The sequence below is a fragment of the Bufo bufo genome, chromosome 3 (assembly GCF_905171765.1).
Source record: "Bufo bufo chromosome 3, aBufBuf1.1, whole genome shotgun sequence".
NCBI lineage: Eukaryota > Metazoa > Chordata > Amphibia > Anura > Bufonidae > Bufo > Bufo bufo.
In genome coordinates, this window is record NC_053391.1 from 404650256 (window position 1) to 404677793 (window position 27538).

The 27538-nt window shown below is 44.0% G+C and overlaps 1 protein-coding gene across 1 annotated transcript in view; it reads right to left on the bottom strand.

Annotated features, from left to right (window-relative positions):
- LOC120993823 (dynein beta chain, flagellar outer arm-like) overlaps positions 1–26974 on the bottom strand; it is a 585582-nt gene extending 558608 nt beyond the window's left edge. The window contains exons 1-5 of the mRNA XM_040422290.1: positions 26912–26974; positions 6654–6762; positions 3842–4014; positions 3488–3675; positions 1548–1670 (exon numbers count right to left, since the gene is read on the bottom strand). Of these exons, the coding sequence (XP_040278224.1) occupies positions 1548–1670; positions 3488–3675; positions 3842–4014; positions 6654–6751 (582 nt within the window). The 5' untranslated portion in view covers positions 6752–6762; positions 26912–26974. The remainder of the gene's footprint in view (positions 1–1547; positions 1671–3487; positions 3676–3841; positions 4015–6653; positions 6763–26911) is intronic.
- Between the last annotated feature and the right edge of the window lie 564 nt (positions 26975–27538).

The following is a 27538-nucleotide window of genomic DNA, read 5'->3' on the forward strand; positions in this document are numbered from 1 at the left end:
GGCAAAATGCGGAACGCACATTGCCGGTGTCCGTGTTTTGCGGATCTGTGGATCCGCGAAACACACACGGACGTGTGAATGGACCCTTAGACATGACCTGGCCAGTTATATCTTAAACTGTACGCAGCAGTAACGGACCACAGCTATCATTTTAAAAGTTTTAGTCCTAGCCTTAGATTCTGTAGAGAAAGATAGAAGGGGTACCACATTCTCAGATCTGGTCTATACTACACAAACCCATTTAGGGAAACCTGCAGTGTGAATTTTTGGAATTGTGTTTTGAGACTGTTGGATGTACTATGACCCTCATTTTGCACTTCAGTAAAATAAGACTTTTACTTTTCTGCATCTGGCCTGGTTACTATCTTCAACACCACCCGCCGGCCACCTCACCAACATCTCCTGTCTGGCACCCACACCAAAAACGTTAACACCAAGGGCACCCCCAACGATCATCAGGAAGGAGTCCCAACATTAGGGCGTGCCCTGAGGAAAGGACCGATGCGCCCAGCTTTTACTGCCCTGGCCCTACGGAGTGACAGTGTCAGGAGAGCCACTGTGATAGACTTTTGCAGCTAGAGCCACTACCATTCCCATCCTCCTCTCCGGCTCTTGAGGAGCTTGGGGCATGCTGTGGATGTCACTAGAGGTCTACCTGGCCTACAGGACATCAATCAAGCCATGAGGGGGACCAGTCAGTGTAACTATTAAAAGATGCAGCTTAGCAATCAAAAAGCCTTTTCTGACATGTCAAAATGCTATGAAGATAAAAGGACATAGTGGTGAAGCTGTCACCTCCTGGATAGCTGATTGCCGGCAGGCTGGGAGGGAAGGGGTGTGTAAATAATGATGACAGGTCGCCTTTCAAACATCTTTAGCTCAGTTTGTATTTTTTATTTACTAGAACTTTTACATTACATACTGCGAATATTATCAGTGGTTTGTAACTTTTCTCAATACACTGGGTCAGATTTTCAGTAACATAAATCTATGAAAAGCTCATCTATATTTCTCGGGGCTGGCCACTTTCTGGCTACTGGTGACCAATGCGTATGTATGATGACTACATGGAACTTAGTAATATAGCCTTTGTTGATATTCTGTGCCATTTGCTATATTTCATTAGCCATTGCCTCTTGTTAGGCAAATTATCTGTGCTGTCCACATAGAGGTCCTGTCCATAAGATGGCCGGTGAGGGTCACGTGACCAGACGTATGACTTAGCCTCCTCTATTCTAACACACTGCACCTGTACTATACGCCAAACAATGCAAGTGCAGATGACAGGTGCAGTGTATGGGAATGGAGGAGACTTAGCATGCAGGTCAATGCCATCAGCAGCCAATTTATGAACAAGACCTTTGTGTGGACAGCACAAAAGACTTGGCAAACAAGGGGGCATATGTAATGAAATAGAGAAAATAGTGCAGAATTTCAACAAAAGCTGTATTAGTAAGTGCTATATAGTCATGCTAGCAGCACAATTGTCAACAGTTGGCCAATCCCTTTAACTAATTTGGACTGTGGGTTGGCAGTGTATTTCTTACCTTGATCTGCCTTATCCAACCAATTACTGTGCTTTCCATAATGTGTATTGCAGCTCCTTGTTTGTTGAGTAATGTAGTGTTTTGTAGCAGTTCAGTTGAGGGAATGGGAAGCACAATGGAGCCCTGTGAAACATTTCCAAACAGAGACATATTAACACCGCATCAGTAAAATATAATTCTCCAGGTTTATGCTACCCTATCGGAGGGCAGTATAAAGTAGTGACAGACAATTGGATTACAGCAATGTATCACTTAGACCACATTCACAAGACTGTGGGGCTACTGTGCCCGTGTTGCAGACCACAAACCACGGGTCTGCAAAACATGGGCACCGACTATGTACACTCCGCATCGTGGTGCGTGATCAGCAAGATGCAGCGAAAGATAGGGCATGTCCGGCGTACGGTGAAATGTACGTCGGGGTGGTGTGTCTCCTGATCGCTGGTTGGTATTCCCACAGTTGTGTCCGTGTATGTGTATGCTATTAGGCTGCTCAAGAGTAATATTGTGTTGGGGACTTGTTGTCAGCATTCCAGGTCGGGGGTGCAGGCACTTGTCTCTACTACACAGTTAGGCATTGTGCCCTCTGAGGTGGAGCGTTATTGATGGATGCTGGGTGGGTGTAGGATTCGGGCAGGGTTTGTTACTTAACCATGATGGTTATATTTTGATGTTATTGCCTTTGTGTCCTCACCAGTTCAGTGTAATCCGGGGACACACATTGTCTCCATATTCTCTCCTGCATAATCTGTCCCTTATGGGTTTTATTGTGTCTACAGTGTAATCATGGTATATAATAAAATGTGATATTTTGAATATGTGTGCTCTCGAATTAGTGCTTGTTGTTGCATTATCACACATTATTGGCTGCGATTTGTTTAATGTTGGAGTTGCATGTCCTATCTTTTGCAGCGCGGAAGTACGGATCCGGAAGCCCACGGAAACACATGGAGGCCTGGTCCATGCACCTGCACTGCAAAGAATAAAGCATATTCTATCTTTCAATGGGCCTGCGCCACGATGCGGAGTGCAAATGGCCAGTGCCTATGTTCTGCGGACCCGTGGGTTGCGGTCCGTAACACGGGCACGGTGGCCCCATGGTCATATGAATGAGGCCTTGTTTTTCAACCAGGATACCTTGTGTTAATGAGCAGCAGGCTCCCCCCCTCCCCCCCCCCCCCCCCACCCTCTCCTGAATGCCAGCGTTCTGCCTATTACTGTACATGGTAAGAAAGCTGTCAATCAGCGGCTGATGGGTAGCGGAGCCGGCAACTCAGAAATATTGAGGACTCCAGAGAACACATCATTAAAGGGGTTGTCTCACTTCAGCAAATGGCAATTATCATGTAAAGAAAGTTAATACAAGGCACTTACTAATGTATTGTGATTGTCCATATTGCTTCCTTTGCTGGCTGGATTCATTTTCCCATCACATTATACACTGCTCGTTTCCATTGTTACAGACCACCCTGCAATCCAGCAGTAGTGCTGTAAGTGATGTAGGCTCCTGCGGTCCCGGCCACCAGAGAGGCTGGCACTTTTTCCTATATTGTGCAAGCACGGCCACTACTGTTGGATAGTTGGGTCGTCATAACCATGGATACGAGAAATTATAATGTGATGGAAAAATGAATCCAGCCAGCAAAGGAGGCAATATGGACAATAACAATACATAAGTAAGTGCCTGGTATTAACTTTCTCTACATGATACACGTCATTTGCTGAAGTGAGACAACCCCTTTTAGATTCCAACACTGCACCTGATAAGCTGTGAATGTTATTCAACCACTGCAAAAAAAAAAATCAAGTGGCACCCAGCAATAATCAGGGAGTCTGTGACCACATTATGCTGCCTGGTAACATCACTTGGGTGTCTTGAGTAGAACGTACATGTTAAAACTGCCTTGATCTGTAAATCTCCCAGTGCTTATATAACTTACCTCTGCATGGCCTGCTATAACTTCCAGGTTTCCAGTGAACCTATGCAAAATTTCAATAATCTTATCAGTGCTATGTGATTCAACTGTAATACTGTCGTTGCTGAGGAGTGGCAGGAAGACTTGATGGAGAACCGAGTCAAAGTACCTTAGAGGAAATTTAGCACAGTCCACAGATATCACTTGATTACCTAAAGTAATTCAGAACACAGAAGATTAATATACCGTCATATACCGTAATATAAACATGGCCTTGTGACTTTTTAACCAGTATAAGTACATAGTTATACTTTTAACCCCCTCCATGGGGCACTCATAGTCCGCTGTTTTAAGAATATGATCACTACTAGCACTTACCTATGTTTTCAGTTGTGAGTGTAATTGCAGATGCCAGCTTGACAAAGCATATGCATTTACTCTGTAATGTCGAAGGAGGTCGAACCGAGGCTGCAAGAGATGCCTTTTCAAGCTTGAAAAAAATATATAATGTGTGGACATCTTCATTCTTCAGAAATTCACAGAGGTTGTTCCTAAGGAAGAAGAATTTAAGAAGTTAAGAAAAAAGACATTGGATATTTCTTTCTGTAGTGTACTGCATTAGATATGGTAAAGTACATGTACAACTATTTCTTTGCTTCGTCCTGTTGTATCTTATAGGCAGCCTCTTGTAGTTTAACTCAAGCTTCAGCTGCTCAGATACTACTTTCGAAAAGAAAGACTATTTTAGGGCTACGTTTTTGCATGTGATAGGAAACATCAATGAGTTTTCTATTTTCCCCAATTATTTTGTGGAAAGGTGAATTAAAGCCAGTCATTTGGCTATTAGTGTTGATGATCAATTACCACTTATGCGACACATTTGGCTGCCAGAGATTTCATTTTGCTAGCAAGTGTAAAGGAACCCATACACCAGGGATGGCCAACCTGAGGCTCTCCAGCTGTTGCAAAACTACAACTCCCAGCATGCCCACACTGCCTATAGCTATCAGTCTACAGCAAAGCATGGTGGGAGATGTAGTTTTACAACAGCTGGAGAGCCACAGGTTGGCCATCCCTGCCATACACATTAGAATATGATCAGATGAACCTGCCGGTCTTGTCAAGAGTGGATGACCATCTAATGAGTATTTGCTGCTCAGACGAAGTTCATTTGGCAGATGTTGGAGAAAAACATAATCAGACATGTTGAAGTGGCGGTGGCTTACTGCCCTCTCCCGATTCACAACAGATGCACACTCAACTGAACTGTGCATGTATATGGGGAGGTCGAGAGGAAACGCTTTCAGTCAAGAGCTATTAAGGTTATAAGGCCCAGGATTTTAATATTGATGGCCTAAGGCCCCTTTCACACGGGCGAGAATTCCGTGCGGGTGCAATGCGTGAGGTGAACGCATTGCACCCGCACTGAATCCGGACCCATTCACTTCAATGGGGCTGTGCAGATGAGCGGTGATTTTCAAGCATCACTTGTGCGTTGTGTAAAAATCGCAGCATGTTCTATATTCTGCGTTTTTCACTTTAACGCAGGCCCCATCGAAGTGAATAAGGTTGCATGAAAATCGCAAGCATCCGCAAGCAAGTGTGGATGCAATGCGATTTTCACGCATGGTTGCTAGGAGATGATGTTAGTAAATCGATTAAAGTCAATCTACTGTATTATTTTCTATTATAACATGGTTATAAAGGAAAATAATAGCATTCTTAATACAGAATGCTTATTAAAATGTTGCTTGAGGGGTTAAAAAAAATATATATATTAACTCACCTGACCCACTTGATCGCGCAGCCGGCATCCTCTTCTTGCTTCTTCTTTCAGGACCTGCAAAAGGACCTTTGATGACGTAATCGCGCTCACCACGTGGTGAGCGTGGTGACGTCAGCGCAGGTCCTGCTGAATGAAGATAGAATGAAGCGCGATTACGTCATCAAAGGTCCTTTTGCAGGTCCTGAAAGATGAAGAAAGAAGACGATGCCAGCTGCGCGATCAAGTGGATGAGGTGAGTTAATTTTTTTTATTTTTAACCCCTCAAGCAACATTTTACTAAGCATTCTGTATTAATAATGCTATTATTTTCCTTTATAACCATATTATAAGGGAAAATAATTACATCTACACAACACGAAACCCAAACCTGAACTTCAGTGAAGAAGTTTGGGTCTGGGTACCACATTCAGTTTTTTATCATGCGCAATAAAAACTGAACAACGCAACATAATCGCAGTCAAAACTGACTGAAATTGTGTGTGCACTCATGCGGGTTTCCTGCAATGCACCCAGGACGCATCCGGAGAAAATCCGGGACACCAGTCTGAAAGAGGCCTCACACTATCTGATCAGCAGGGGTGCAACACCCTACCCCCCGCTGATCAGCTGTTTTATAGTACAGCTCAGTCCATTGTATAGTGGCTGGAACTGGTAACAGAACTGCTTCCATGCATTCAATGGCAGTATGCTGCAGGTACCAGCTCCGCCCACTATACAATGGATGAAGCTATGCAGATTCGGTGCTGACTTCCTGCGCCCGAAGTACTCTGAAACAGCTGATCGGTGAGGGTGTGGGGTGTCAGACCTCCAGCGATAATATATTAATAGCCTATCCTGAGCATAGGCCATCAATAAGAGAATCCTGGAACACTCATTTAAGAGTACAGAAAGATGGTTGTGAAAAAAACAATATACAACAGAGGACCACCAGAAGACCCCTCACGACTGTACATTGTGTGTAAACAAATTTCACAACACTATTTTTCCCTAAAGATGAACATTTCCCAAAATATCTTGGCCTCAAAAAGTCATAAAACGAGACTGTCACAACTTTTTGGGCTTATTTAACAAAAATAGAAAATGTGATACTTTGTGATTTTACACCACTCTCGCCACATTTGAAAAGTGGCTGTGGTTAGCTATGTTAGCGAGGTGTGGGCCACATATGGAAAATTAGAAAGTCACACAAATGTCACAAAAGTAAGGAAAATGGCATAAAATAGTAATGTCTCTAAACATTTTTAAAGATGTGCCAAACATGTCAAATACCTTCTGACATTTGATAAATGTGATGCAAATAACAGCAATGCAAATTCAAGAAAAAAATAACAACTTCAAAAATTTCCAAATTCCCCCCTTCGTCATGAATGATTGTGTGTAAACATACATTGGTGATGTTAATACCTGTATGTGCGATCTAGAAGCAGAGCTTTCAGGTCATCAGCCCGTGGTCTCAAAGATGACGTCACCCTGATTTCAATCCAATGTAGTAGTTCATCCATTCTTGCAACAACTGCAAACAAATGTTTTTCTATTAAACATGCAATATGAACGGGGAATGCACATAAACACGTACAGAGCAATTATCAACTAATACAATGCAATTCATTCCACAATCATTAGAACAGCCAATCACCAAGGGGTTTAGAAGCCAGACCTGCAGCGATCAGCTGATTGCTGGGCCTCTTCCTTCTAAGAAAACAACAGTCTAGTAAAAACTACTCCTTTAAAGGGTTTGTGTCACTTCAGCAAATGGCCTTTATCATGTACAGACAGTTAGGCCCCTTTCACACGGGCGAGTTTTCTGCGCGGGTGCAATGCGTGAGGTGAACGCACTGAATCCGGACCTATTCATTTCTATGGGGCTGTGCACGAGCGGTGATTTTCACGCATCACTTGTGCGTTGCGTGAAAATCGCAGCATGCTCTATTTTGTGCGTTTTTCACGCAAAGCAGGCCCCATAGAAGTGAATGGGGCTGCGTGACAATCGCAAGCATCCGCAAGCAAGTGCGGATGCAATGCGATTTTCCCGCAAGGTTGCTAGGTGACGATTGGGATGGGGACCCGATCATTATTATTTTCCCTTATAACATGGTTATAAGGGAAAATAATAGCATTCTTCATACAGAATGCATAGTAAAATAGGGCTGGAGGGGTTAAAAAAATAAAATAAAAAAAATTAACTCACCTTAATCCACTTGTTCGCGCAGCCCGGCTTCTCTTCTGTCTTCATCTTTGCTGTGCAGTAGGAAAAGGACCTGTGGTGACGTCACTGCGCTCATCACATGGTCCATCACATGATCCATCACCATGGTGATGATCATGTGATGGACCATGTGATGAGCGCAGTGATGTCATCAAAGGTCCTATTCCTACTGCACAGCAAAGATGAAGACAGAAGAGAAGCCGGGCTGCGCGAACAAGTGGATTAAGGTGAGTTAAATTTTATTTTATTTTTTCAACCCCTCCATCCCTATTTTACTAAGCATTCTGTATGAAGAATGCTATTATTTTCCCTTATAACCATGTTATAAGGGAAAATAATACAATCTACACAACACCTAACCCAAACCCGAACTTCTGTGAAGAAGTTCGGGTTTGGGTACCAAACATGCCAATTTTTCTCACGCGCGTGCAAAACGCATTACAATGTTTTGCACTCGTGCGGAAAAATCGTGCATTTTCCCGCAACACACCCGCATCTTATCTGGCCAAAAAACATGACGCCCGTGTAAAAGAGGCCTTAGTACAAGACACTTACTACAGTATTGTTATTGTCCATATTACCTCCTTTGCTGGCTGGATTCATTTTTCCATCACATTATACACCGTTCGTTTCCATGGTTACAATCACCTTGCAATCGATCTGTGGTGGTCGTGCTTGCACACTATAGGAAAAAGCACCAGCCTACGTGGCCTCCCATGGTCCTGGCCACCAGAGAGGCTGGCACTTTTTCCTGTAGCATGCAAGTACGGCCACTGCTGCTGGATGGCAGGGTTCTCGTTACCATGGAAATGAGCAGTGTATAATGTGATGGAAAAATGAATCCAGCCAGCAAAGGAGGCGATATGGATAATAACAATACATTAGTAAGTGGCTTGTACTAACTTTCTCTACATGATAAATGGACTTGCTGAAGTGACACAGCCCCTTTAAGACGGTTTGCCGAACTATCAACCCCGCAAAATAAGTTACTCACCTCACGAAAACACCTCCGTTCCACTGCCAAACATCCCATCCCTCCCGCTTCTGTACCTGGCAGACTAGAAGTCCGATGTCTCATCCGTGGTTATGAGCACTGCGGCAGCTGTTCATTGACCTCAGCAGTGACATGTCCCCAAGTGGCACATGACAACAGGGCTGAGGTCAGTGAATGGCTGCAGCGGTGCCTGTGACCATGGATGGGACATCACACTTACGGTCTTCCTGGGACCAGAAGCAGTGAGGATGGGACCTTTGATGCTGGAATGGAGCTGCTTACAAGTGGTGAGTGGTTTTTAAATTTATTTTGCATATATTCCGAGGGTCAATAAATTTTATTTTGGGGGACAGACAACCCCTTATATACCCCTGCGCGTTTAGCATATATACTGAAAAATGGCCTGGACCAGTATTGCTGAAAGTGTGCTACAAGTAACAATAGAATTAAGAAAACCAAGATTTCACACTTTTATTACAATTCTGAGGCCCCTACATTAGCATACAAATCAAAGGAGTTCCCGATTTTGTTTCTACATGTACTATTTTGCCTAAAATAAGTAAAATAAAAACTTGGACAGCCCCTTTAAAGAAATTGCATCATCACACACAACTTTTTAATCTGAGACCTGCCACAGAGACCTGTTGTGGGTCTGGCTTCTGACACCCGGGCAAACAGTTGATTTAGCAGGATAACTGCCTGGAGCTGCAGTAGAAGAAATTAAAGGGGTATTCTAGAATTTTAAAATTGATGGCATATGCTCAGCTCTCTCCGAATAGCTGTTTCTGAGTAGCTCCATTGCCAGACCTTCCATTGCGTACTGGGCAGAGATGGTCTTAATATTTCTCAGCAATGCGGGCACATATGAATATGGGACCAACACTGATGTCTTCAGCTGCCAAGTGCGCGGGTACCAGGTCAGCCAGTTCTAGAGGTACAAATCTACCCTTTTAACTTATTTTACCTTAAAGGGAGTCTGTCACCTCCATATGGCCATATACAGCGCTTACATGGCTCTGTAGAACACCTATACAGGATTGTAGCGGTACCTTTGTTCTTTTCTTTAGACTTGAACAAGCAGGAAAAACTAAGTTTAATTCATATGCAAATGAGCACTCGCAAGTGCCCAGGGGCGGCGTTCAGTGTGTAGGTGCCCAGGCTGCTCTGTCTTCTTTAACTGTACTCCTCCCCAGCCTCTTCCTTTGCCCACCCTCCAAGTCCTTTACGTCATCGCTAGGTCCGGCCAAGATCCCATACCTGTGCACTGCTTCGCTGGGCTGGGGCATGCGCACGGTGATGCCCATTGTGGGCACTCTATCGCTTCACCTAGTGTGCATGCCCTCGGCCGGACCTATCGATGAGGCAAGAGACTTGGAGGGCGGGGAGGAGTAAAGTGAAAAGAAGGCAGAGCAGCCTGGGCACCTACACACTGAACGCCGCCCCTGGGCACTTGCGAGAGCTCATTTGCATATGAATTAAACATCGTTTTTCCTGCCTCTGCAAGTGCAAAGAAAATAACAAAGGTACCGTTACATTCATGTATAGGTGTGCTACAGGACAATGTAAGCGCTGTATATGTTCATATGCTGGTGACAGACTCCCTTTAAGGACTTGGCCATTTTTTGCAAATCTGACCAGTGTCACTTTAAGTGGTGATAACTTTGAAACGCTTTGACTTATCCAGGCCATTCTAAGGTTTTTTCGTCATATATTGTACTTCATGACACTGGTAAAATGAAGTAAAAAAAATAATTTTTATTTATAAAAAAATAACAAATTTACCAAAATTTCATTTTCTCTACTTCTATAATACATAGTAATACCTCCAAAAATAGTTATTACTTTACATTCCCCATATGTCTACTTCATGTTTGGATCATTTTGGGAATGATATTTTATTTTTTGGGGACGTTACAAGGCTTAGAAGTTTAGAAGCAAATCTTGAAATCTTTCAGAAATTTTCAAAAACCCAATTTTTAGGGACCAGTTCAGGTCTGAAGTCACTTTGTGAGGCTTAGATAATAGAAACCACCCAAAATGACCCCAATATAGAAACTACACCCCTCAAGGTATTCAAAACTAATTTTACAAACTTTGCTAACCCTTTAGGTGTTGCACAAAAGTTATTGGCAAATTAGCGTTTTTCTTTTCCGGCATAGAGTTCCGTCACAGGGGCTCTATCCCGGAAAAGAACTGATCCGTCATATCCCCATGCATTCTGAATGGTGAGTAATCCGTTCAGGATGCATCAGGATGTCTTCAGTTCATTTTGACTGATCAGGCAAAAGAGAAAACCGTAGCATGCTGAGGTTTTATCTCTGGCGAAAAAAACTGAAGACTTGCCTGAATGCCGGATTTTTTTCCATAGGAATGTATTAGTGCCGGATCTGGCATTCAAAATACCGTAATGCCGGATCCGTCCTTCCAGTCTGCGCATGCGCAGACCTTTAACCACTTCCCGCCACGCTAACGCCGAAAGGCGTCATTTCTGCGGCGCTCCCAGGTCACACTAACGCCAATAGGCGTCATCTCGCGTGAGCCGAGATTTCCTGTGAACGCGCGCACACAGGCGCGCGCGTTCACAGGAACGGAAGGTAAGAGAGTTGATCTCCAGCCTGCCAGCGGCGATCGTTCGCTGGCAGGCTGGAGATGTGTTTTTTTTAACCCCTAACAGGTATATTAGACGCTGTTTTGATAACAGCGTCTAATATACCTGCTACCTGGTCCTCTGGTGGTCCCATTTGTTTGGATCGACCACCAGAGGACACAGGTAGCTCAGTAAAGTAGCACCAAGCACCACTACACTACACTACACCCCCCCCGTCACTTATTAACCCCTTATTAGCCCCTGATCACCCCATATAGACTCCCTGATTACCCCCCTGTCATTGATTACCCCCCTGTCATTGATTACCCCCCTGTAAAGCTCCATTCAGACGTCCGCATGATTTTTACGGATCCACTGATAGATGGATCGGATCCGCAAAACGCATCCGGACGTCTGAATGAAGCCTTACAGGGGCGTGATCAATGACTGTGGTGATCACCCCATATAGACTCCCTGATCACCCCCCTGTCATTGATTACACCCCTGTCATTGATCACCCCCCTGTAAAGCTCCATTCAGACGTCCGCATGATTTTTACGGATGCACTGATAGATGGATCCGATCCGCAAAACGCATCCGGACGTCTGAATGAAGCCTTACAGGGGCATGATCAATGACTGTGGTGATCACCCCATATAGACTCCCTGATCACCCCCCTGTAAAGCTCCATTCAGATGTCCGCATGATTTTTACGGATGCACTGATAGATGGATCGGATCCGCAAAACGCATCCGGACGTCTGAATGAAGCCTTACAGGGGCATGATCAATGACTGTGGTGATTACCCCCCTGTAAAGCTCCATTCAGATGTCCGCATGATTTTTACGGATGCACTGATAGATGGATCGGATCCGCAAAACGCATCCGGACGTCTGAATGAAGCCTTACAGGGGCGTGATCAATGACTGTGGTGATCACCCCATATAGACTCCCTGATCACCCCCCTGTCATTGATTACCCCCCTGTCATTGATTACCCCCCTGTAAAGCTCCATTCAGACGTCCGCATGATTTTTACGGATCCACTGATAGATGGATCGGATCCGCAAAACGCATCCGGACGTCTGAATGAAGCCTTACAGGGGCATGATCAATGACTGTGGTGATCACACCATATAGACTCCCTGATCACCCCCCTGTCATTGATTACCCCCCTGTAAAGCTCCATTCAGATGTCCGCATGATTTTTACGGATGCACTGATAGATGGATCGGATCCGCAAAACGCATCCGGACGTCTGAATGAAGCCTTACAGGGGCGTGATCAATGACTGTGGTGATCACCCCATATAGACTCCCTGATCACCCCCCTGTCATTGATTACCCCCCTGTCATTGATTACCCCCCTGTAAGGCTCCATTCAGATGTCCGCATGATTTTTACGGATCCACTGATAGATGGATCGGATCCGCAAAACGCATCCGGACGTCTGAATGAAGCCTTACAGGGGCATGATCAATGACTGTGGTTATCACCCCATATAGACTCCCTGATCACCCCCCTGTCATTGATTACCCCCCTGTAAAGCTCCATTCAGATGTCCCCCCTGTCATTGATCACCCCCCCTGTCATTGATCACCCCCCTGTCATTGATCACCCCCCTGTCATTGATCACCACCCCTGTCATTGATCACCCCCCCTGTCATTGATCACCCCCCTGTCATTGATCACCCCCCCTGTCATTGATCACCCCCCTGTAAGGCTCCATTCAGACATTTTTTTGGCCCAAGTTAGCGGAATTATTATTATTTTTTTCTTACAAAGTCTCATATTCCACTAACTTGTGTCAAAAAATAAAATCTCACATGAACTCACCATACCCCTCACGGAAACCAAATGCGTAAAATTTTTTAGACATTTATATTCCAGACTTCTTCTCACGCTTTAGGGCCCCTAGAATGCCAGGGCAGTATAAATACCCCACATGTGACCCCATTTCGGAAAGAAGACACCCCCAGGTATTCCGTGAGGGGCATATTGAGTCCATGAAAGATTGAAATTTTTGTCCCAAGTTAGCGGAACGGGAGACTTTGTGAGAAAAAAATTAAAAATATCAATTTCCGCTAACTTGTGCAAAAAAAAAAAAATTTCTATGAACTCGCCATGCCCCTCATTAAATACCTTGGGGTGTCTTCTTTCCAAAATGGGGTCACATGTGGGGTATTTATACTGCCCTGGCATTCTAGGGGCCCCAAAGCGTGAGAAGAAGTCTGGTATCCAAATGTCTAAAAATGCCCTCCTAAAAGGAATTTGGGCACCTTTGCGCATCTAGGCTGCAAAAAAGTGACACAAGTTAGTGGAATATGAGACTTTGTATGAAAAAAAAAAAAAAAAAAAAATCATCATTTTCCACTAACTTGTGACAAAAAATAAAAAATTCTAGGAACTTGCCATGCCCCTCACGGAATACCTTGGGGTGTCTTCTTTCCAAAATGGGGTCACTTGTGGGGTAGTTATACTGCCCTGGCATTCTAGGGGCCCGAATGTGTGGTAAGGAGTTTGAAATCAAATTCTGTAACAAATGACCTGTGAAATCCGAAAGGTGCTCTTTGGAATATGGGCCCCTTTGCCCACCTAGGCTGCAAAAAAGTGTCACACATCTGGTATTGCCGTACTCAGGAGAAGGTGGGGAATGTGTTTTGGGGTGTCATTTTACATATACCCATGCTGGGTGAGAGAAATATCTTGGCAAAAGACAACTTTTCCCATTTTTTTATACAAAGTTGGCATTTGACCAAGATATTTATCCCACCCAGCATGGGTATATGTAAAAAGACACCCCAAAACACATTCCTCAACTTCTCCTGAATACAGAGATACCAGATGTGTGACACTTTTTTGCAGCCTAGGTGGGCAAAGGGGCCCATATTCCAAAGAGCACCTTTCGGATTTCACAGGTCATTTTTTACAGAATTTGATTTCAAACTCCTTACCACACATTTGGGCCCCTAGAATGCCAGGGCAGTATAACTACCCCACAAGTGACCCCATTTTGGAAAGAAGAGACCCCAAGGTATTTCGTGATGGGCATAGTGAGTTCATAGAAGTTTTTATTTTTTGTCACAAGTTAGTGGAATATGAGACTTTGTAAGAAAAAAAAAAAAAAAAAAAAATCATCATTTTCCGCTAACTTGTGACAAAAAATAAAAAGTTCTATGAACTCACTATGCCCATCAGCGAATACCTTAGGGTGTGTACTTTCCGAAATGGGGTCATTTGTGGGGTGTTTGTACTGTCTGGCCATTGTAGAACCTCAGGAAACATGACAGGTGCTCAGAAAGTCAGAGCTGCTTCAAAAAGCGGAAATTCACATTTTTGTACCATAGTTTGTAAACGCTATAACTTTTACCCAAACCATTTTTTTTTTACCCAAACATTTTTTTTTTATCAAAGACATGTAGAACTATAAATTTAGAGCAAAATTTCTATATGGATCTCGTTTTTTTTGCAAAATTTTACAACTGAAAGTGAAAAATGTCATTTTTTTGCAAAAAAATCGTTAAATTTCGATTAATAACAAAAAAAGTAAAAATGTCAGCAGCAATGAAATACCAGCAAATGAAAGCTCTATTAGTGAGAAGAAAAGGAGGTAAAATTCATTTGGGTGGTAAGTTGCATGACCGAGCAATAAACGGTGAAAGTAGTGTAGTGCCGATTTGTAAAAAAGGGCCTGGTCTTTAGGGGGGTATAAACCTGTGGTCCTTAAGTGGTTAAAAATGAGAAATAAATAAATACCGGATCCGATTTGCCTGATGACACTGGAAAAACTGATCCGGTATTGCAATGCATTTTTCTGACTGATCAGGCATTTTTCTGACTGATTCCGGCAACGGAACTGCCTGCCGGAATCAAACAACGCAAGTGTGAAAGTACCCTTAGATTTGTAAAAATAAACAGTATCATATTACAAATTTCTTTCCTCACGTATTTTGTTCAATACAGTGTAAAAATACTCATTGTACAAAGCATAATAGCCAATAAACAAGATCCTTGACAAAAAGAACCCCACAAACTCCCCCCCCCCCCCACCCACTGTGAGAATAAATAAGCACAAACATGTGTAAGACCTATTTGTTTCAATTCAATAGCAGGCCATTATATCACCTACGTATTATAAAGTTCAGCGCATTAGGCTTGAATATATACAACATACAATATACCATCAGCCCCACCTTTCCCCACCAGAGTTAGCCCGAAAAAAGCCTTAAACTATTTTGCAAAGTCAACCATGAGCTACAAACTCCAGATCTGTCTATCCAGGGGCCCCAAATATTGTCATATTTCGAGAGGCAGTTACGCTTCATATATACTCCCCTCTCCAATCTTATAACTGTATTCATTCTTGCAGAGAATTCCGATATATTTGGGGGAAGCGGCTGTATCCACTTAGCAGCTAGAGTTTTACGTGCCTGATATAGGATTCTGTTGATTCGAATTGTAATATTCGGCTGCAAGTTATCCGAATCCAACATACCAAGCAAGCATAATCTAGGATCCAGCTTATATTTAGCGCTATAAATTTTATCAAGTTGATTATATCCGTCCAATAACCCTGCAGCGCACTACAATTCCACAGCATATGAAACATTCCAGCTCCTTCTTCCCCACATTTCGTACACCTGGAATCAGACGTATAACCCACTGTCCATAAGAAAATTGGAGTTCTATATACCCTGTGTATCATATAGAGTTGAGATAGTCTAGCCGCTTCACTAGGGGTCAGAGTAGGAGTTAGTGCAAGGACGTCCTCCCATTGGGTGTCTGAGATGGGACCCACATCTCTCTCCCACTTTAACTTAACTTTAACTTGAGCGGATATTTTTTCAGCTGTTCATATTGCAAAGCTTTATAAGTGCCTGAGATAGCTCCTTTTACGGGGCCTGGTGAGTATGTGATGAGATACAAACTGCACAGGACGCACTCTATCTTGCGAACTTATAGCGTGCCTTAACTGTAGGTATTTATAGAAATGGGTAGACACTAAACCATATTCAGTACAAAGTTGTGCAAATTGTTTCAGGATGCCTTGGGAATACTGTTGACCTATACTCCATAACCCCTTACGCTCCCAATCAGAAAATCCCTGCAGCTTGGACAGTTCTATTAAGTGAGAGTTAGTCCAGACCGGAGACAGGTCTAATAATTCCGGAACACCCAGAATTTCCCTGGCTTTTCCCCAGACCCTCCTCATTAATCCTACTACTGGGAGGGGTTTAAAAGAATCAGATAAATCTTTCTCCAAGATCGACATAGGAGGACAAAAACCAGACGCCCACTTCACCAATTCTCCACATCTTCCCATCCCTCCCGGGGACCCCCAGCCTTTGAACTGTTGCAACTAAGCTTCTAGAAAATACAGGAAGGGGTTAGGTAACGGCAGTCCCCCCGCTTCTTTATCTCACTGTAGCGTTTCATACCGAATTCTACTATTTTTATTTTTCCACAATAAAGATCTAAATATTTGCTGTAGCTTATAATAGTAATGCATTGGTATCCATACTGGTGAGTTATGCAGTATGTAAAGTAATTGCGGCATCCAGATCATTTTAAGAAGATTACCTCTACCTATCACCGATAATGGAAGCTTATGCCAAGTGACCGCTTTCCGTTTAAATTTAGCCATTAGCGGTACCAGGTTATCCACTACATATGATCGGGGCTTAACTGAAATTTTGACTCCAATATACTTAAAAGAAGAAACTACTTTCAAATTGATGTGATTCAAACAGAGAGACTCCGGAAGAGGGGACAGTGGAAAAACAACTGACTTGTTCCAATTAATCAGTAAGCCAGACTGCTTTCCAAAGTCTGAAATTAATGATATAACGGGATCTATTGATGATGCCAGATCGCCCACATACAATAACATATCATCCGCGTATAGCGAGACTCGTTCCTCCACTGCCCCCTTTCCCAAACCTCGAATCAGTGGCGTAGAACGCAAAATACAAGCCAGGGGCTCTATAGCAATAGCAAACAGGAGGGGTGACAAAGGGCATCCCTGTCTGGTACCTCTCTCCAGTGTCATCATTGGGGAAAGCTTGCCATTTATTCGCAGTCTTGCTCTCGGCTGGCTATAAAGCAATTTTACCCAGTTAACGTATCCAGGTCCGAACCCTAGCTTTGACATGACCGCCCATAAGTACTCCCATTCAACGCTATCAAAGGCCTATGCAGCGTCTAAGGAGATCACTGCAGGGCATCCCACATCCCATTCTTTTCCCCCATCTGAATATTGAGAAACAAACGCCTAAGGTTTAATGACGTGGCTTTTCCTGGCATAAACCTGCATTGATCGTCATGAATAATGCGGGAGATAACATTTAGGAGCCTATTAGCTAGTATCTTGACCAACACTTTTATATCTACCGTTAAAAGCGAGATAGGTCTATATGAATCTACCATATTGGGATCCTTATTCGGTTTGGGGATCACCACCACCAATGCTTCTCTCAAAGAGCTTGGTAAAATACCTGTCCTATAGGATTCATTAAACACCTGTAGGAGATGCGGGAGCAAAACTTCTTGATGTTTTTTATAGAATTCCCCAGGTAAGCCGTCTCCCACAGCTGTTTTCCCATTAGGAAGCGATTGTACCGCCAATACCATTTCTTCTAGTTGAATGTTCCGATCTAGTAACAACCTCTCTTCATTGGACAGGCTGGGCATCTGGATATTGTGCAGGTATTGCTCCCTTTCTCTGCAGTCAATCCTTAGCCTGGACCTATAGACATCTTCATAATGCTCATGGAACACATTTATTATGTTATCATCTCCCGCTACCTGAACACCCAGCGTATTAGTGATTACCGTCACACAAGATGGGCCTGATTGGGTCTTAATAATAGTAGCTAGTAAGTGACCTGTACTTTCCCCTTCCATAAAATAATGTTGGGTTTTAAAAAACTGTTTGTCCCCAGCTCTACTGATCAAATGTTCCTTTAGTAGATCCTGCGCTTCCGTCCAATGCAAAGTATTCTCTAAAGAAGGGTTAGAGACGTATTTAGCTTCTGTAGTCTGAACTCTATCCAGCAGTTCTGCTGTGAGTGCCCTGCTTTTAGTTTTATGGGAGCTAATCCGTTTAATATATATCCCTCTAACATAAGCTTTCATTGTGTCCCAAACAACAGAGTGGCTAGCTGTCAAAATTCTGTCAAAGCAGCAGATAATACAGTACCAGTATCAACTAACTGGACCCAAAACGGGTTTAGTCGCCACGGCTGTCTTGGACCCAATAGCCCTTTCCGTAAATCCATTAGTACCAATATCGGGGAGTGCTCAGAAATACTGAGGGGTAAATATCTAATATCCTGAACCGTATCTAACACTCCCATAGATCCTACAGCCAGATCAATCCTAGAGAGAGAGCCATGCGATGACGAGTAGCAGGAGTATTGCTTCACACCAGGATTTCTGGTCCTCCACAAATCATACAAGTCTACTTCAACGAGAGTCCTGGCCAGTGAAGATAGAAAAGGGCCAGAGGCCCCACTATCAGATTGGAACTTATCTAGGGATCTGTCCAAGAACATGTTAAAGTCGCCAACTATTAAAACTGGTAGATCTGGAAATTTGGAGGTAAAACATAATACTTTTTTGAGGACTTCACAGGAATATGGGGAAGGTATATAAACGGCTACTAGTACCATTTGGAAATGGAACACAGAGCAATTAATACATACAAAATGACCCTCCTCGTCCACGTGTACATCCCTTGAGATGAAGGGGAGATTTCTATGTACCAACACGCTCACCCCTCTTGACTGCGTGGAATAGTCAGGAATGGAACTTCTGTGCCACCCAAGCCTTGTGAATAAGATGTGTTCTCTCAGAAGTAAGATGAGTTTCTGAGAGGCACAAAATTGCTGGTTGATACGTTTGTAGAGTATAAAAGACAGCATTGCGTTTAGCAGGTTGATTCGCCCTGATGCACCCCTAGAGTAGAAACTCCATAAAAGTGACCCCATCTAAGAAACTACACCCCTCAAAACTGATTTTACAAACGTTGTTAACCCTTTAGGTGTTGCGCAAGAGTTATTGGCAAATGGAGATGAAATTTGAGAATTTCAATTTTTTGGCAAATTTTCCATTTGAATCAATTTTTCCAGTAACAAAGGAAGGGTTAACAGCCAAACAAAATGCTATATTTATTTCCCCGATTCTGTAGTTTGCAGAAACACCCCATATGTGGCCGTAAACTACTGTACGGGCACACAGTAGGGCGTAGAGGGAAAGGTGCGCCGTGTGGTTTTTGGAAGGCAGGTTTTGCTGGACTGGTTTATTTACACCATGTCCCATTTGAAGCCCCCCTGATGCACCCCTAGAGTAGAAACTCCATAAAAGTGACCCCATCTAAGAAACTACACCCCTCAAGGTATTCAAAACTGATTTTACAAACTTTGTTAACCCTTTAGGTGTTGCACAAGAGTTATTGGCAAATGGAGATGAGATTAAAATGGAAAATGTGCCAAATAATTGCTGTTTTGGCACCTTTTTTATTTAATTTTTTTGACCGTGTTCATCTGAGGTTTTAGGTCATAGGGTATTTTTATAGAGCAGATTCTTACGGATGCGGCGATACCTAATATGTCTACTTTTTTTAATTTATTCATGTTTTACACTATATTATATTTTTATAAACAAAAAAAAAACATTTTTGTATCTCCATAGTCTGAGTCATTTTTTTTTTAGTTTTTAGCCGATTATCTCAGGTAGGGGCTCATTTTTTTGCGGGATGAGAGGATGATTTTATTGGCACTATTTTGGGGGGCATATGACTGTTTGATCACTTGCTATTACAATTTTTGTGATGTAAGGTGACAAAAAAATACCTTTTTTTGCACCATTTTTTTTTTTACCGTGTTCATCTGAGGGGTTAGGTCATGTGGTATTTTTATAAAGCAGATTTTTATGGACGATACCTAATTTGGCCCCAAAGTGATCGATGACCGGCCTGATTTTGTACAGGCGGTCATAGACAGGATCACCTTGGGGGGGGACATGCTGCATTATCTGAATAATGCAAGCATTTCTGGATGGCCTTAAACCGGGAGCGTGTCATGGCCGTACTGTAAAGTGGGGCCTGGTAGAGGACGTCCCCACTCCAGTAATGCCTGGCACTAGGTTTCTTGACTAGGCCCATGTGCAGCACGAGGCCTAGCCAAAAAGGAGCCCGGGAGTTGAGCAACAAACTGTTGGGCGTACAGGTTTGTTTGCTCCATCATTAGATTTACAAAGTGGTCACTGAAAAAAAGACGTAGTCGTATTCAGTGAAGCCCACTGTGGAAATCTGGATTCCTGGTTGGCCTACAAAATCAGGAATCACGGGCTCAAATCGCTCTGGGGTATACCAGACAAGTTCACCGGCAGGGGGCTCCAGTGGACAACTGGTGGGCCGGAAAACTAGTACTAGCCCCAGAGCTGCTCATACTAGGGTGGGCCACAGGATCCCTAGCATGGCGGTCCCCTTGCTCCGCCTGGCGGTGTCTCCGCAGCCTTGGGGGCTCATCATCATCGCTAGATGATGAGGAGGACACGGATGACAAAAGGAAAGTGGGGTCATCCTCGTCCTCACTCGGACTCTCGAAGTCCGAGGCAAGCTGGGCGTATGCCTCCTCGGCCGAGAGCATCCGGCGGGCCATAGGGGAGTGTGTGTGTGCGTGTGTGTGCGCGTTTGTGTGTGCGTGTGTGTGCGTGATAAACTTTATTTGGTGTGCGTGTGTGTGGGGGCACGGGTGTTCGCGAACTTACCCTAAACCTAACAGACAAAAAAAAAAGACTAACAAAAAAAAGGCCAAAAAATGTGAAAAAAGAAATAAAAAAATAAAAAAATCGCTAATCAACCGTCCGAAGTTGATCAGCGGTGGGGTGTGCGATGCACTAACAGAGTGCCGGCCACAGTCAGCGTACGCACAAAAAAAAAAAAAAGAAAAACTGCTTGCACCCCAAAAAACGTTGTGGGGGGGAGGGGGGGCAAGCTGCAGCACCCCTGGAGGGTCTAGGGTCACACAGTTGTGCTGTGGACCCCAGACACCCGATTTAGGCCTCTTTCACACGACCGTTTTTTGTTTCCCTTTTGCGGGCCGTTTTTTTCGTTCCGTATACGGTCCGTATACGGAACCATTCATTTCAATGGTTCCGCAAAAAAAAACGGAATGCGTTCCGTATGCATTCCGTTTCCGTATTTCCATTTTTCCGTTCCGTTGAAAGATAGAACATGTCCTATATTTGGCCGCAAATCACGTTCCGTGACTCCATTCAAGTCAATGGGTCCGCAAAAAAAACTGAACCATCTATTGAAAATGTTATGCCCAGCCCAATTTTCTCTATGTAATTACTGTATACTGTATATGCCATACGGAAAAACGGAACGGAAAAACGGAACCGAAACGGAAACACAACGGAAACAAAAAAACTGAACAACGGATCCGTGAAATACGGAACGCAAAACACTGAAATCGACATACTGTAGTGTGAAAGAGGCCTTAGGGTGATGCAATCACAAACAGTTATTTTTTTCTTTCACTAACTTTCCCTGAATATCCCTGCCTAACCCAACCTTTCCCTAACCTTCCCCTAAATACCTGGGTGCACAGATGGGGGTGCTGGGGCACAGATGGGGTGCTGGCTGACGATCCCTGGATCCTGAGCTCTTTACAGATGGGGGTGCTGGTTGGAGATCCTCGGCTCCCGGACTGAAAAGGAGGAGGAGAGGAGCGCTGCAGTAATTTGAACTGCCCGCCCCTGCAGCCAACCAATGAGAGGCGATCCCGAGAGGTGATGTCACATCACCTCTCAGGATCGCAGGATGGTGATTGGTGGTGTATTATCACACCACCGATCACCATCCTGTTCTGGGTTATCTGGTCCCCAGAGACCCGAATAACTCGGAAACGCAGCAAACCGCAGGTCTGAATTGACCTGCGGTTTGCTGTGATTGCCTACACGGGGGGGGAAGGGGGGAACACAGGACCCCCCGGCGCATTGTCCCCAGGTGCCTGCTCAATGATTTGAGCAGGCCTCGGGTTCCGATCTCCGCCCACTGCGCGGCGTTGATCGGAAATACATAGGAAGTACAGGTACACCCTGTGTCCTTAAGTACCAGGGCGTACCTGTTCGCCCTATGTCCGGAAGAGGTTAAGGCTACTTTCACACTTGCAGTAGCCTTTTCCAGCTGGCTGTTCTGGCGGGGGAGCAGCCTGCCGGATCCGTGCTAACCGCAGAGTGCTGTAGTTTTATTCCGGCCGCCTCTCGGCATGTTTGCCGTGCTGCAGCCGGACCTCCAGCCCGCCCACATTATAGTGAATGGGGCCAAAGCGGACTTCCGGCGGCATGGTGGACTTGCAGTAGTATGGTTCCAGCAGGCTGTTTCCCCGCCGGAAAAGGCTACCGCAAGTGTGAAAGTGGCCTAAGAAAAGTATCAGAACTCAACAACAGCATTTTAATCAGCTCAACCACAGCTATGTGTCTATGGAAACAGTTTCATTTTAAATCTCAATTGCAAAAATTGCAGTAAGAAATAAATGAAATACGCATATGAAAAATGAGATCTTGGTTTCCCGTAGGTGCAGTTCTAGGGACATTTTTACTATAACTGATGTAAAAGGTAAAAAAAAAATGACCAGAGCAGCAAGAGAACCTCATCCAGAAGTCCAATCCAATACCTTCCTGCAGATTACACGTGGTTCTTCCGTGAGGATTTTGTGCAGAAAAACCGCAGCGTAACACAGTACCAGCATAGTGTATGAGATTAGACAAATTTCATGTACATTTTGCTTTTTTCTTAGGTGGGGACCTGCTGTGCGGATTGTGAAATCTGCAGCATAGCAATTGTTGTGTTTTTCTTGTGCGTATTTCATCCTTTTCAATTGAAGGGTGAGATCTGCGGAAAATCCACATCACATCTGCACTAAAAGATGCACTAAAAACATACCAAACATGCGATAAATAGCGCTGATTTATGTGCGTTTGTTTTTTTTTGCACGTGGTCTGCGTGTGCATCCACCAGGGACTCTATCACCAGCTGAAATATGTGAAGTAGAGAGGGACATCCTGATTATAGCGGTGTCACATAAAATTAGCTTGAGTGCTCCAGGAGTCCTTGTATTCATGAGTGGCGGATCTGCCATTGTACCACTGATTCTGTGCACAGGCAGAAGGCTCTCAATCAGCAGCACGTGGGTGGGTGGGCGACCCAGTAGATCATGGATAACGAGGACTCCACAGTGGGAGCACAGCACAGTCTGAAACCATTTGTTGCCCCAACTGGAGTAAAGTTCTGGTTTTTTTTCAATTCTGCTGTGTTTGCATCAGTTTGGCCTCATGCACACGACCGTAGTTTTGGTCCGCATCAGATATGCACTTTCTGCGGATTTAATGTGGACCAATTTGTTTCAATGGGGTCGCAAAAGACACTGTGTGCTGTCCGCTTCCGTATGTCCGTTCCGTGGCCCTGCAAAAAGGATAGAACATGTCCTATTCTTGTCCGTATTTGCAGACAGTAGGAGTTTCAGCGATTTGTGGACCTCAATAATAAATATGGCCGTGTGCATGAGGCCTTAGGCCGAGTTCACACGAACGTGTGTGACCCGTGCCCGTGCTGCGGCCCGCAAATTGCGGGCCGCAATGCACGATCGCCGGCCGTAGGTCAGCCGCATCGGATCGTGGACCCATTCACTTTAATGGGTCCGCGATCCGCCCGTTCCGCAAAAAGATAGGACATGTTCTATCTTTTTGCGGAACGGAAGTACGGGACACAACCCCACGGAAGCACTATGTAGTGCGGCTGTTCCGCAATTCCGGATTTCCGGACCCATTGAAGTGATGCGGAATGCACACGGAACTGTGGCCGTGTATTGCGGCCCGCAATATGGCCACGGATCACACACGTTCGTGTGAACTAGGCCTTACTGTGATATCCTTAATTGAATGGGGTACCATATCAGGGTCAAGGGCCAGACACAAAAAAACTTAAGGGTGTTTTTTTCCACTGTAGAATAACGGAAGTGGCATCGTGACGATGATTGTGCTCTGACTTTTGGTTGCCATGTAGCCCTAGCCTAAGGGTAGCAGCACTCGGGTGCAGGTTTACTAACAGGAAATGCAAACAGGTTTCCATGAGTTTTCAGTGCATTTCCACCCCAAAAACCTGAAAAGGGTGAAATCCATACAATCTGCTACAAGCTGATGACAGTTTTATCAAAGGACGCTGTTAGATCAATAAGGCTAGGGCTACACGGCGACATATGTCGTGTGACTTCTTGTCGCAGAAAAGTTGCGGGCCTTTTTTTATAATGATAGTCAATGGTGACAGGACAGTCGCAAAAAATCCATCCAAACAGGATTTCTGTGCGACTGTCGCATCTCAGCATGTCGCAGTGCGACACCATTAACTATCATTATAAAAAATGTTGCGCGACAGGAGTGTCTTGTGACACATGTCACAGTGTAGTTGGGCGACTTATTGTCGCCATATAGCCCTAGCCTAACGGAACTGCTCTAGGATGAAAATCAATGAACTCCAAAAATTTACCCCACTGCCCTACAGTAACATCCAGGAAAACAAACAACCTGTCGGTCCGGTTTTTATATACTAAATGCCACTGAAATAAAAAAGAAACATCCCCATTCCCTACTGAAATCTATATGCACATAGCCACATATTAAAGGCAGTCTGTCACTAGTGTTGAGCACGAATATTCGAAAAGCTAATTTTTATCGTGAATATCGCTACTTCGAGAATTTGCGAATATTTCGAATATAGTGCTATATATTAGTTTTTTAGAATATTCGTCATTTTTTCCATCTGAAGTCTTGATTCCTCCCTGCTTCTTCCTTGTGGGGCTTCCTTAGGGCTCGTTCACACAAACTTTTTTGCGTTCCGTATACGGGCCGTTTATTGCGTTCCTATACGAAACCATTCATTTCTATGGGTCCGCAAAAAAAAATGAATGTACTCTGTGAGCATTCCGTTTCCGTATGTCCGCATTTCCGTTCCGCTTCATTTTGAGTCTTGTCCTATTATTGTCCGCAAATCACATTCCGTGGCTCCATTCAAGTCAATGGGTCCGCAAAAAAAAATGAAAACATACAGAAATGCATCCATATGTCTTCCGTATCCGTTCCGTTTTTGCGGAACCATCTATTATTTTTTCTATGTAATTACTGTATACTGTATATGCCATACAGAAAAACGGAACGGAAAAACGGAACCGAAACAGAAACACAACGGAAACAAAAAAAACGGAACAACGGATCCGGAAAAAACGGCCCGCAAAACACTGAAAAAGCCATACGGTCGTGTGAAAGAGGCCTTAAGCAAGGAGGAATCCTGACTTCAGATGGAAAAAATTACAAATATTCTAAAAAACGAATATATTCTATAGTGCTATATATTCGTTTTTGACCCACGCCTGTTTTGATCGCGTAATATTAGCTTTTTTATTTACAATAATACACTGCCGGGCGGAGGTTTCCGCCCAGCAGTGTATTCGGTGACGTCACCGGCACTGATGGGCGGGCTTTAGCGCTGCCCTAGCCTGTAAAACGGCTAGGGCAGCGCTAAAGCCGGCCCATCAGAGCCGGTGATGTCACCGAATACACTGCTGGGCGGAAGCCTCCACCTGGCAGCCCGCAGGAGAGTCGGTACATTACTGGATCTTCTGAAAATGCCTTTGCCCTGCGCTGAACTGCCCAGGGGGGCTGCCTGGGTGAAAATGGGGATATGTCCGGGTTTAGCTCTGAACCCGGACAACCCCTTTAAGAGGTGTATGCCTCTTAAGTATTGTGGAGCATCTGTGCAGGTCTGTGCACCAGATCTGAAATCTACACCAGCAAGGGAGCCGGGATACACTTCAGGTATACTCTACACCAGCTTGATGGCATATAGACTATAGTACAGATATGCCAGGCCGGCCAGGCCCAGCCCTGCACTGTCCACTGTCAGTTGATGAGCAGGGTGCAACACCCTCAAATGGGTAGAAAATTTTGTGCAATCGGAGCTTCCCCCAAACTTTGCGAACATTTGAGGCAGGTTTTCAGGAATACAGGGGTAGATAAAAGTCCCTGTACCTATTTTAGCACAGATTTGGGCGCTCATAGTGGGAGAACAGGGGGCAGTATGAAAATAAACATCCTGCTCTGGATTCCTTATCTGCAGCGCCACTCATACAGCAATGCAGTCCGGATCCAAGGGGTCTTTAAAGCAAATAGCACGTCTCCATGTGCACATTATCCCCCTTTGAAGTCAATGCCATGGCAGAACTATGCACGTTTTATGTATGAATCTGTGTACACATGTATACACTTATATATGTGTGTACGAGATACACATGTACACTGATATATACACTTCCATGAAGTTATGCAAACCCAAACTTATACACACATGTATGTACATATGTATATATGTATTTATATACACATGTATGAAGTTATATCCACAGATATATTGCTATATGCACATGTATACATTTATACACATGTGCATGGTGTTATACCTACATCTATACAGTTATATACCCACATGCATGCCGTTTCATCCACATATATGAAGCGATAAGATGTATAGATATATAGATGATGTTATGTATACCTATGAATGCAGTTCTAAGCACACATTTATGAAGTTCTAATCATATTATATATAGTTATGTATGAAATGATATAACCTATATCCATGCAGATATACCTATATACAGCTAGTTACACATGTATGAGATGATATAATACACAGACATGAGGGGATACATATATGTATGCAGTTTAGTACACAGAGATGCAGCACACATATTTAGTCACCTACATGTGAAGGATTTACACATAATACTATCTACACACACAGAAAAGGACTATGTACCTGGTATAAACAGAAGTGGACCCACAGCAGCAGCACGGCGCCCCTCACCTCAGCAGTTTCACCTCAGGCACAGCGTCAGTGTTGTATTCTGGTTGCCTGGCACCAGCATGTAGTCTGGCGCCACCTACAGGTGAAAGGGAGGAGGTGCACATTCCTCACCTGCTGCACTGAGGAGATTCATATACCGGAGTTGTCAGCCCAACTTTGCCATAAACAGTTTTCCTTTTTTATTTTTACCTCCTTTTACCTTCCAAAATCTACAACTTTTTTTTACTTTTCCGTTCACGTGTTCCAATGGGGGATTTTTTTCCCCCCTGGTCAAGTTGTATTGTTAATGGCAATGTTTAGTTTGCCAGGTCATGTACTAGAAAAAGGAGAAAAAATGATCTGTGGGTGAAATTGAAAAAATCAATTCTGACATCATTTCTGGGGTTTTGTTTTTGCTAATTTCACTGTGCCCTAAAACTGATGTTACTTGTGTTGTGTGAGTCTGTATGATAGGGCTCCATTCACACATCCGCATTTCCATTCCGCATTTTGCGGAACGGAATTACGGACCCATACATTTCTATGGGGCCGCACTTCCGGGTCCGCAATTCCGATCCTGAAAAAAATAGAACATGTCCT